The sequence below is a fragment of the Hylobates moloch genome, unplaced genomic scaffold (assembly GCF_009828535.3).
Source record: "Hylobates moloch isolate HMO894 unplaced genomic scaffold, HMol_V3 SCAFFOLD_4, whole genome shotgun sequence".
Classification (NCBI taxonomy): Eukaryota; Metazoa; Chordata; class Mammalia; order Primates; family Hylobatidae; genus Hylobates; species Hylobates moloch.
In genome coordinates, this window is record NW_026652279.1 from 160,332,009 (window position 1) to 160,344,710 (window position 12,702).

General features: G+C 40.7%; 1 protein-coding gene across 1 annotated transcript in view; it reads left to right on the forward strand.

Moving 5' to 3' along the window:
* The first annotated feature begins 383 nt into the window (after positions 1 to 383).
* Positions 384 to 12,702, forward strand: part of TM9SF2 (transmembrane 9 superfamily member 2) — a 63,743-nt gene continuing 51,424 nt past the window's right edge. The window contains exon 1 of the mRNA XM_032151193.2: positions 384 to 797. Coding sequence (XP_032007084.1) covers positions 627 to 797 — 171 coding nt within the window. The 5' untranslated portion in view covers positions 384 to 626. The remainder of the gene's footprint in view (positions 798 to 12,702) is intronic.

Consider the following 12,702-nt stretch of genomic DNA (forward strand, 5'->3'; position numbering starts at 1 on the left):
ATTTGAGGATTTGTGGCTAATTCCTCCCCATTTGTTTCCTTAGCCTGCTCCCAACCAGGTGTCTCCCGAACTTTTTCTCTCCGCCACTAACTCCGCCTCCATCAGCAGGTGCTTTCTGTCATAGGGACTGGCGTGCCGCGGACAGTGTGATAAAGAAACTGTATGATGGATATGAGAAATTCGTAAGACCCAGCAGCAAACGGGGAGCGGCTGGCGAGTGCTCCACAGCCCCCAAGCGTGGGAGCTCTAGATTGGAATTTGTAATTTGGAATTGGAACCTGAGTGCCGGAACAGCTCTCCCAGTAACCACCTCTCGCAGTAACCACCTCAGCTGGCGCTCGGAAAACCCGGAAAGTGGATTTGGCCCCCGCTCCCTCCCGGAAACAACTCCTGGTGCTTGCGACCGTTCTCACTGAGCATGTGCAGACGGCGGTGCGCATGCTCTGTCGCGGTCCGGTTCCTTTTCTGTTGCGGGACCCAGGGTGTCTCCTAGCGCAACCGGAACTAGCCGTCCGGGGGCCGGCTTCCTTTATCTCCGGCGGCCTTGTAGTCGTCTCCGAGCCTCCCCAACCCTCCCTCCCTCTTCACCCCCTAGGTTTGATTGCCCTTTCCCCGAAACAACTATCATGAGCGCGAGGCTGCCGGTGTTGTCTCCACCTCGGTGGCCGCGGCTGTTGCTGCTGTCGCTGCTCCTGCTGGGGGCGGTTCCTGGCCCCCGCCGGAGCGGCGCTTTCTACCTGCCCGGCCTGGCGCCCGTCAACTTCTGCGACGAAGAAAAAAAGAGCGACGAGTGCAAGGTGGGTGAGGCCTGACGAGCCCTCTTATGCACTGTCGGAAGGGGAAGTCGTCCCTATCCGGGGTAGCTGATCCTCGGGTGGGAGCGAGGGAAGGGGGCGTAGCAGTGGGTGGGCCTGAGTTTCCCCAGAAGCTTTTGGGGTCTGCTGGGCTGTGGGTGGGGGGCTCTGGAACAGCCCTTGCAAGGGTAGTTTCTGGAGGACTCAGTGGGCCTCAGACTCGCCTCCTGTCTTGCGGGCCAAGTAGCACAAGCAGCTGTATTCAGTTTTCCTGGAATAGAAAGCGCGTGGAGCGCCCTTGGAGTTGGGCTTCACGCCTCAGAGCTTTGGAGTTGGATGTATGCAGGTCCACGCGTGAGTGTTCGCTCACAGCCCTGTATCATGTACGCTGAGGAAGCAGGTGACCGACTCCCTGCATGTGAGCAACACTCAGCCTAGTTACAGTTTCCATTAGCTTTTAACTTCATTGCTTCCTGTTTAATTGTGTTTTCCTGGAACCTCCTAGTTGGTTAGGAGAGCTTGTTCTTTCTAGGAGTTTGATATCTCGCTTCACGTTTAGAAGTTGGTTAGGAGAGCTTGTTCTTTCTAGGACTTTGATATCTCGCTTCACGTTTAGAAGTTGGTTCCTTGTTTGTGGAATATGACACCCAAAACCGCACAAAGTGCATTAATTAAGAGTTGCTGTAATGGTTGAGACACTAGATTTCTGACTTTTAAGTGTAAAAGATTTTAATACACAAAAAAAGATACGAGGTCTCACTATTTTCTCTGAGATGGTTTTAAACACTTAAAAAAGGGGCAAATGATGGGAGAAACTGGTATTTTCCTAGGGCAAGTCTTGAAAACTTTGATATCTTACAACATTCACACTCAAGGTTTTCAGTTTAATTGCTAGTAAAAGAGGCGTAAATAAAGTAATCTGCTTTTAGGTTATACGGTGTAGGGCTTTACAGTATACATACACAGTTATTTTGTTAAGTTTATTTAAAACTTAACATTTGGGGGATGAGGATCTCTTTGAAACCTTTAATGATTTTAACAATTCAAATAATCGTTCAACAAACTTTTACAATCTATAAATAGGCTTATTTATTAAGTTTATTTTTTTAAGCTGGTGTTTATTTTATTACAGTTAGCTTTACTATAGCTGTGAATTTTGCGGTTATTTTAGGGCATTAAGCTTTAAATTTTTCATAATATTTTGCAGTTTGTTTTTAGGTTGTCAGCTGTCCTGAATGACATATTTATACATCTGTGCAAAACCTCGTATCTGAAAAAATATCTTAGGATATTTAAGGTTTACTCAAGTCTGCAGTTAGTGTTTCAGTACTTAAGTTCATACTCTGCAGTGCGAGAAGGCTTCACTCCTTTTTGAGGATTCTGACTGAAAGACTTGTGCTTCCAAGCGGAAGGGAGATCTAGACTTGCAAGTACACTGGTTTTTCCATTAAATATTTTAGTAACCAACCTTTAAGGCCTAGTGTTTGGTCTTAGTTTAATTTTAACAGGAGTTGTATATTCTATTCCTAGTGCCTCAAAGATGAAAAATATATTTCCTGCTCTCTAGGAACCTCAAAGTAAAGGTCATAAGCTTATGAACAGATTATTGAAATCTGATCTATTACACAGGATGATGTGCAAAGTATGCTAAAACACAAATGAGGAAACATCAGTGGACTAGAGTCTTTAGGGAAAGCTCTATAGAGGAAGTGACACGGCCAGGCGTGGTGGCTCACGCCTATAATCCCAGCACGTTGGGAGGCCGAGGCGAGTGGATCACCTGAAGTCAGGAGTTTAAGACCACTTGGCCAATATGGGGAAACCCTGTCTCTACTAAAAATACAAAAATTAGCCGGGCGTGGTGGCGGGCATCTGTAATCCCAGCTACTCGGGAGGCTGAAGCAGGAAGAATCACTTGAACTCTGGAGGCGGAGGTTGCAGTGAGCTGAGATCGCGCCATTGCACTCCAGCCTGGGCAACAGAGCGAGACTTTGTCTCAAAAAAAAAAAATAGAAGAAGTGACATTTGAGATGGACTTAGAAAATGAATAAGTGAAACTTATAGGTGGTCTGCCAGTTAGATGATTGTTTTCTCAGCAGGTCCTTTGGTAAGTGGCTAGGTTGTATTCTAGTTATTTTTTAGTTAATCTTGGGTGTCAGTTTGGATGTTTAATTTTCATAGGTATAGGGATAAAACAGGCAGAGTAGATCATTTTTCTGAAATGTTTGGATTTTTATCTTTATTGCCAGCTACACTCACATCTGGTTAATGGAAACAACTCTTAGAAGAGCAGGAGGGTGTACTTTCAGCTTTTTTCTTACGATATGACTAACTGCTGTAGAGAATTTGAAATACACTTTAATACTTATTTTCTTTGCCTTTCAAAGAGGATGCTGTAAATAACAGTAAACAGTTGAAATTTGTATTACTTCAATCAGGAGGTTAATAATTTATTCTCATCTATTTCGTATTTGTTAAGGAGGACGGTCTTGTACACATTATTCAGAAAAGTGGAAGGAACTTCTTTTAAAAATTAGAAATGAGGCCAGGCGCGGTGGCTCACGCTTGTAATCCCAGCACTTTGGGAGGCCGAGGCGGGCGGATCACGAGGTCAGGAGATCGAGACCACGGTGAAACCCCGTCTCTACTAAAAATACAAAAAATTAGCCGGGCATGGTGGCGGGCGCCTGTAGTCCCAGCTACTTGGAGAGGCTGAGGCAGGAGAATGGCGTGAACCCGGGAGGCGGAGCTTGCAGTGAGCCGAGATTGCGTCACTGCACTCCAGCCTGGGTGACAGACAGAGCGAGACTCCGTCTCAAAAAAAAAAAAAAAAATTAGAAATGAGAGTTGTGAAATGGAAATAATTCTTTCCAAAAGATGCTGTTAAATTAGTGAATCTGAAGTTGGAGAAATTGGGCAGGTCATTGGTAGTGTTACCAACAGTTTTTCCATCTGTGAAGTAGGGATAATCATATTTGATTATGACATATTCCCCTTGAAAGGTATTTTGCATTTCTTAGAGGAAAAGTGCAATATTTGTCATTGTTGTGATAGTGTAGAGATGAAGCAAATATATCTTCAACTTATATAAAATTTAGATAGTAGAGTGTTTTTATATATTGTAAAGCTTTGTCTCATGCATTTAGCTCAGGATGTAAATTGAGAGAGAATCAGAAGAACGCTGAGGATTTAGTAATTTTCTCTCTTTAAAAATTATCTTACGTTGAATTTACTGGCAGAGAAACAGGAGTCCAGTGAACATAAAATTCTATTTATATTGCTGTAACATCTGATTAATTTTCTTAACCTTCATAGATACCGTGAGTATGTTTTCATGGCTTCCTTTTTTTAACTTATTTTACATGTGCGTGCATTTGGATATTGAGGAGGTGCACATTCTTACTGCTTTTTATAGCCTATACTATTTCATTCTGTTCCTGTACGATCTATGGTTTGCCTAACCATTCTTACTTGTAGAGCATTTAGATTGGGCCCAATTTTTCTCTATTATGAATAGCTTTGCTACAGTGTATTTAGCAGTAATTATTTGCATATCCTCAAATATAAAATTCTAGGTAAAGACAAGAAGAAGTTTTTAGTTCTGTTTAGTATTGCCAGATTTCTTTCAACAATGATAGGTTTGATTTCCTTTAACTAAATAATACCTTGTGTTGCCACATTATTTTAATTTTTATTTATCAGTTTAATAGTGATGTGATGATCCCTAAGACTTTTTTTTTTTTTTTTTTTTTGAGACAGAGTTTTGCTCTTATCACCCAGGCCGGAGTGTAGTGGCGCGATCTTGGCTCACTGCAACCTCCACCTCCACCTTACCTGATACTGGATTACAGGCCCTACCATCCCACTAATTTTGTATTTTATAGAGACAGGTTTCACCACTTGGCCAGGCTCTGAATCTGACTCTCAGGTGATTCAACACACCCTCAAATGTTGGGATTGTAGGCTGACCACCACCCACCTGTACACTTTTTTAAAATGTTTTACTAGGCATTGCTGAAATTCTGTCTTTGAAATTTTCTTTAAATTTTTTTGAGACGGAGTCTCGCTCTTTCACCCAGGCTGGAGTGCAGTGGCGCGATCTCGGCTCACTGCAAGCTCCGCCTCCCGGGTTCACGCCATTCTCCTGCCTCAGCCTCTCCAAGTAGCTGGGACTACAGGCGCCTGCCACCACGCCCGGCTAATTTTTTGTATTTTTAGTAGAGACGGGGTTTCACCGTGGTCTCGATCTCCTGACCTCGTGATCCGCCCACCTCGGCCTCCCAAAGTGCTGGGATTACAAGCGTGAGCCACCGCGCCCGGCCCAATATTTTTCTTTTATTTGCCTTATTTTGTTAGGTTTTGAAACCATAGTAATAAAAGATTGAGCTATGGTATTCCTTTCCTGTAGAATTCACTTTACTTTCTTAAAATCAAGGGACGCTGTGTGACTGAAATAAGTAGAATAAAGCCCTGATTATAAGTGAATAGATATTCCGGGATAAAATACACAGTTCTAATTTAGTTTGTAAAAGTTTTGACTATTTCAGTTAGCTTTGTTCTTTTTAGCTTTAGATCAAATCTTAGTGTGCCGAGTGGCATTCTGATGGCTAAGAGGTGAAGATTAGTGAGCAGTTCACCTTTGCTGCTTTTAACTTTCAAGTAATTATTGGGTTGTCAACCAGAATTCAGAACTAAGAACTAAAAATAGTATTAATTCTCCAAAATGTCTGCCACTTTTAAAATGTTTGATGGATAGATCACGTTCTTAGATGAAAAATTAAGATTTTTTTTCCTTTGCTGTAAGGAAAAATGACCAATTATACCCCCTAGTGGTTAAAAACAATGTTTAAATGAATTAGTTTAACAACTTTTTAATAAAAAGGAAAATTACTCAGTCATACTTTCCTTTCTTGGTAGTTATTTTTAGAAGCATTTTATAAGTTGTGTTTGTTATTCTGGGAGCAGTTGTGTATAAATATTGGAATGAGTCAACTTTAAGAAAATAGTCCTGAATGTTGATCTGAACAGACACAGAATGAATATATATGTTCCTGTTTTAATTTGACCATAGAAGTAGTTTGAAGATTTTGAAGTATTTAAAGAAAAAAAAATAATTTGTATGTGTATTTATTGGTATAGTGATAAATATTTATCGATATGTAGTTTCACATTCTCATACTTTTCTCTGGAATAAGAGCATTGATTCTTAGCTTCTGGGAACTCATTAGTATTTGGGTGTTGCTGTTTCAAATCTGAAATCTGGCAGTGGAAGGACTTACTTTGACTATGGTAAATATACATTCCAACAATTGTTTCTTCTTCTTCTGAAAAGGTGTGTGAAACTGAGATAGTTTGCCTTTCAGAAATTAAATTTTTAAGTAAAATTATTTTAAGACTGTGATTGTTCATTATAGTGAATCTGAGAGAATGAAGAAAGCAACAAAAGTCTGTGAATAAAATTGTGTCTTTCTGCCTGTGGCCCCTCACCAAGGTGGGTGTAAACTTGAACTTCCAAAGGTGTAAACTGGAACATCTGAAACAAATCACAGACATATGTTCCACACCTCACACCGCCAACACAAACACACAAACACGCATTGGCACTACAGAGATTGGTCTGTGCACTGTCAGCCTTAGAGCCCAGCTGCCCAAACCCTTACTTCCGTATTCTCTCCTGTAGCTTCCTGTCACCATGGTCTCTCAGTAAGTTTTGTAGTTAATTGTAGCTGCTTTACTTGTGTCCAACAATTTCATTCTATTCTCACTCAAATTAACTATCTATGAAAGGCTTTGGAGGAAATTTGTGAATTTTTTCTTTTTTTGCTCCTCTTCTCACTTTTCAAACGTGTTTATTGCCCTTTGCTAATAATAATGGTAAAGACTACAATTTGTGTGTTGTATATGCCTTAGCTAAATTTCATAACATCCCTATGATATTTAGATGAGGAAACAGAAGCTTAATAAGATTTAGTAGCTGTCTCAAGTGTACAAAGCTAGTAAGTAGTAAAGCCAGAATGCAAACAAGCCCAAGACTGAGTCCAAAGCCTAGGCTCTTCGCCACTGCCTTCTACTCTGAGCACTCTTCTTCTTCTTTGCCTTTCCCCTGGGGACCCCTGACCGTTTATCACCCTGGACTTTGACAGTTCCAGAAAATACTCTGTATCTATTATATGTAATTTTCATTTTATTTTATTTTTTAGAAACAGTCTTGCTCTGTCACCCAGGCTAGAGTGCAGTGGTGCAGTCATAGCTCATTGCAGCGTTGACCTGTCTGTGTAATTTTTAAGTAGTCAGGTTTTATATTTACGTCTTTTGTTGCTACAGTCTAAAATTGAAATTGTGTTTGTCAGGGCTTTGGGGAAAGAACCCTGGTAATTATCTAGGAGATAAATTTCTGGGCATTGCTGATTGGATAACTCAGAGCTCATAAATAAGCATTTGTGAGGCCCAGCATTGCCCTTGAGACTTTTATTGTGCCTGAGTTAAGACTTCCCTTCTTCAGGAAGGCGCAACTGTGAACTGCTCTAATATTAAGGAGTTGAAGCTCCATAGATTTCCTTTTTTATGGCCTCCATATCTCAAAACCTTCTGTGACTTGTTATTTGCCATGACCCTTGTACAGTCACATCTCTTCACTGAAATTTCTTTCTCCCTTGAAAATCCAGTTGTAAGTGTGGGGTGGGACAGATGTGATGATAGCAGAATAAGTTGGGAATAAAAGCAGAAACAAAGGAACCAGGAAACGGGAAAAAGTATAGTCCTGTGGCATGGCCTATGTGCCTTGTTAAAACAAAAAAATAGACTAGTTGTGACCATAGCTGGGATCAGGTATGGAATCGGCGGATCAGGACTAGAAATAAAATTGTACATTTGGGAGAGAAATTTAAAAGGAAGGCTGTAGAGTTGTAAATAAAACCACTTCCATAAAACATTTCGTAGTGCAGGATTGTAATCAGTCCTGCTTTCTCTAAGTGACATAGGATTTTGCAACTTCCTTAAAATGTTTCATGTTGTCAAAACTTTGCATTCTTGAAATAACCTAGGTGGGGACAGTTTGAAAGTGGGAATGTGAAGCAAGTAACCCTTGAAGCTCTTTCTAGTCACATCAGTGATAATCTAGAGTTGTCCATCTCTATTTAAGGCAAATTTCTGGGAGGAGGTGGACTTAACTCTTTTGGATAGTGAATAAAGATGTTTAGAGTGGAAAAAAAAGGCAAACAAACAAAACACAAACACACACACACACACACACCCCCACAGAGATTCAGTAGCTACTCCAAGAACATATAAATAAGTGCTGTCACTTTTTTTTTTTTTTTTTAATATATGCTGTATTAGGCTGTTCTTGTGTTGCTATAAAGAAATACCTGAGACTGGGTAATTTATAAAGAAAAGTTGTTTAATTGGCCCACAGTTCTGCAGGCTGTACAAGCATGGCACGGACGTCGCTCGACTTGTAGGGGAACCTCAGGAAATTTTTACTCATGGCAGAAGGTGAAGCAGGAGCAGGCATGTCACATGGTAAAAGCAAGAGTGAAAGAGTTTTCTGTTGGGCGAGATGCCACACTTTACAACAAGCAGATCTCACAAGAACTCACTCACCATCATAAGGACAGCACCAAGGGAATGGTGCTAACCCATTCATTAGACGTCTACCCCCATGATCTAGTCACCTCCCACCAGGCCCTACCTCCAGCATTAGGGATTACAGTTTGACATAAGATTTGAGTGGGGAAAAATACTCAAATCTCGTGTCCTTCTTATATTGCAAAATACAATCATGCCTTCCTAATAGTCTCCCAAAATCTTAACTCACTTCAGCATTAATTCAAAAGTCTCATTTGAGACAAGGAAAGTCCCTTCTACCTATGAGCCTGTAAAATAAAAAAAGCAAAAACAAGTTACTTACTTCCAAGACACAAAGGGGCTATAGGCATTGGGTAAATATTCCCAGGCCTTGGGCAGCTCCACCATTGTAGCTTTACAAGGTTCAACCCCCACAGCTGCTCTTACAGGTTGTTCAGCGCCTGTAGCTTTTCCAGGCACAGGATGTAAGCTGCCAGCGAATCTACTATTCTGGAGTCTGGAGGACAATGTCCCCCTTCTCACAGCTCCACTAGGCAGTCCCCTGGCGGAGACTCTGAATGGGGCTCCAACACCACATTTCCCCTCCACGCTGCCCTACTAAAAGTGCTTTGTGGGGGCTCCTGCAGCAGGCTTCTCCCTGGGCACCCAGGTTTTCTCATCCTCTGAAATCTAGGCAGAGGCAGCCAAGCATTCTTCGCTCTTGAACTCTGTGTGCCTGCAGGCTTAACACCACATGGAAGCCACCAAGACTTACAGCTTGCATTCTGTAAGTGGCAGCCCGAGGTCTCAGCCTCTTTGAGCTATGGCTGGAGCAGGAGTGGCCTGGATGCTGGGATCCCAAGGCTGCACAGGGCAGTGGGGCCCTGGGTCTGACCTATAAACCCATTCAGTCCTCCTGGGCCTCTGGGCCTGTGGTGGGAGGGGCTGCTGCAAAGGTCTCTGAAATGCCTTTGAAGCCTTTTCCCCATAGTCTTGGATATTAGCACTTGGCTGCATTTTAGTTATACAGATATCTCTAGCATGTAGTTGCCCCACAGCCTGCTTGAATTTCTCTCCAGAAAAAACTTTTTTTTTTCTTTGCCACATGGTTAGGCTGCAAATTTTCTGAATGTTTATGCTCTGCTTCCTGTTTAAATATAAATTCCAGCTTTAAATCATTTAGTTGACCCTTCAGCTAAGGTAGGCTGTTAGAAGCAGCCAGGTTACCTCTTGAATACTTTGCTGCTTAAAAATTTCTTCTACCAGATATACTAGGTTGTCACTCTTTAGTGCAGAGTTCCACAGATCCCTAGGGCATGAATAGAATGCAGTCAAGCTCTTTGCTGAGACATAACACGTGTGACCTTTGCTCAGATTCCCAGTAACCTTCTCATTTCTATCTCAGACCTCAGCAGCCTGACTTTACTGTCCATATCACTATCAACGTTTTGGTCACAACCATTTAAACAGTCTCTAAGAAGTTCCAAACTTTGCCTCATCTTCCCATCTTCTTCTGAACCCCCAAACTCTGCCTGTTTCCCAGTTCCAAAACCAGTTCCACATTTTCAGGTATCTTTATAACAACACCCCATCCTCGGCACCAATTTCCTTTATTAGGCTATTCTTACATTGCTATAAAGAAATACCTGAGACTGGGTAATTTATAAAGAAAAGAGGTTTAACTGGCTCACGATTCTGCAGGCTGTACAAGCATGCACTGACATCAGTCTGCTTCTGGGGAGGCCTCAGGGAGCTTTTACTCATGGCAGGAGATGAAGCAGGAGCAGGCGTGTCATATGGTTACAGCAGGAGCAAGAGAGAGTGTGGGGGCAGGTGCCACACTTTACAAACAACCAGATCTCACAAGAACTCATTATCAGGAGGACAGCACCAAGAGAGATGGTGCTAAACCATTCATTAGAAATCCACCCTCATGATCCAGTCTCCTCCCAGCAAGCTCCACCTCCAACACTGGAGAATACAATTTGACATGAGATTTAGACAAGGACATATATTCAAACACATGCCTTGTGTTTCCATCTGGATTATAAATTCTTTGAAGGCAAGTGTCCATGAATTTGTGTTATCATCCAAAATGTCTAGTATAGGGCTTTGTGGGCATTAAATACATGTGTTGGCTGATTGAGTTTCTTGTGGTCTTCAGGATCTGTTGTTGTGAATGTTCTTTGGTTTTCAAATATATTGCAAATTCTACTATTTTTTCCTATTTAATAAATTGGCTTCTCCTGAGATCATCGTTCCTGCACCTGGAACAGTTTTCCACCCTAAATTTTACTTTTTAAATCTTTCTTATTGTTTTCATTTGCCTTCTATTGCTTTACAGTGAGACTAAGGTCTACTCTCAACTTTAAAGCCCTTTTTCTAGCTTTTAATTGTGACAGTTTTCAAAATTCAAAAAAGTTGAAAGAGTAGTGTAATGATCACATTTCACTCACCTAGACCACCTAGAATCAACAATTGTTTACATTTTTTCATACTTGTCTTATTTGTGTGTCCTTATGTTTCATAGGGGTGAATGTCATGACATCTGTGGCATACTTTCACATGGTTCAGCTTGAAGCCCTTTATGAAACCATATAAACTCCCCGGCAGTCTCATTTCCTTTCTTCCAATTTTTAACAATTGTTCCACTGCCATATTAGGAGGATCTCATTCGTATGACACTTTTGAAATTTCTTTGTCTTGCTGCAAGAGTTGATATTTAGAGTTATTGCAAATGTAGCGTATTTACAAATATATTGTAAATGGCTCTATTCTATATTCTGTGTTAAGGTTGACTTTAATTTTAATTGACTTCACATTCCTCAGCATGTGTGAGATGGTAATTCTTAAAATTTCAGATTCTCACAATTTAGAAAAGGAAGAATGGAAGTGCTATGAAAGCTAAGATGAACTGAATATTCAAGCTGTGTTTGATTACTTTGCTGAACATCAAAAATAGGTCCATAATTTAGTGTTGATATCTATGATAGACTTACAAAAGTAGTGTGGAAAGGTGTCAGAAGAGACAAGAAGGGAGAAAAGTAGAGGAATAAAAGCATCAGAAATAAAAAGTTATGGTAGCAACAGTTGAGTTTACCTACTTTGTTTCTGCAGTCCAGCTTTTTAACTTGTTTCCTCATGTTAAAGAAGCAAAGAATGCCTAGTTCATGAGGCTACTATCAGAATTGTGCATGATAGTTATTATCTTCCTTTTCCCTAGACTAGTGGCCAAGACGAGTATAATGGATAGGCATTAACAAAGTTCAGAAGGCTGACTGTCTTAGTGTCCTTTAAAAACACTGGAATAGCCTAGTTGCACTACTTGGATGGATGGGAGACGAGAGGAAGGAAGAGCCTTTCACAGAAACCCTTACAATGATAAACCTTTATTCAGACTCAGGAATGGCCAGTTTCTTTAAGATAATAGAGTACAGCTGCTGTGTTTATTATTTGTTATAGTTATTGCCTGCCAATTATGGACCAGCTTCTGCGTGTACTATTTTCTATTTTATTATGATATCATTCAGTTCCCACTTTCAAAATTATTACTTGCCCAAGAACACTTAATAAGAGTAGACCTAGTATTTGAAGTGAACCCAGCATTCTGATGATACATTCTTTCTAAGGAGGAGAATTGGAAACTGCTTCATCAGATCAGGAAGGGTTGACAAATAAGGTAAATTTAATGGGTATTAGATATTAGATGAAATGCCAAATGTAGATGGATAAAAACTAGTAACATGTAGATAAGAAAATGAGGGAGGAAAGGGTGTGAAAACCCCCCTTGGGCTATGCACTAAAATGGAATAAGAGTGATAGTAATTGGTTTAATGACACCAAGTTATATAAACAGAAGATTAACATGGTTTCTGGAAAAGAAGTTTTCCTGGTTTCTAAAGTTACTGGAAGATTTGCTGTAGTTTTAGAAGGAGCCAATGAATTTGATTTCTAAAGTTTTGACACCATTGTTTTTTAAAGGTTAAAATGGAATTTAAAGGAAGTGTGGCGTGGGTTGGCTTAAGGGCTGAGTGAGGTGGAGTGAGAGAAATCCATGGGGAGTGCTGACAGTGGAGATTTCCAGGACTGGTGCTTGAGGCTAATTTGGGTTTTAAATTTGGAAAAGAGAATGCACATGAAATGTTTTAATTTGCCAGTGGTACAAATCTCTGTATGTAGCATAATGTAAAGCTAATGAAAATATATTTTCAGAAGCTCTCTTCAAGTTATATGAGACAGCAAAAAAGTAAATTAATTTGGTCAAGGACAAATTGAGAAAGTGTATCTGAAGAGAAACAGTTACCATGTTTTTGAGATGATGAGCTCCAAGCTATCAGTGTAG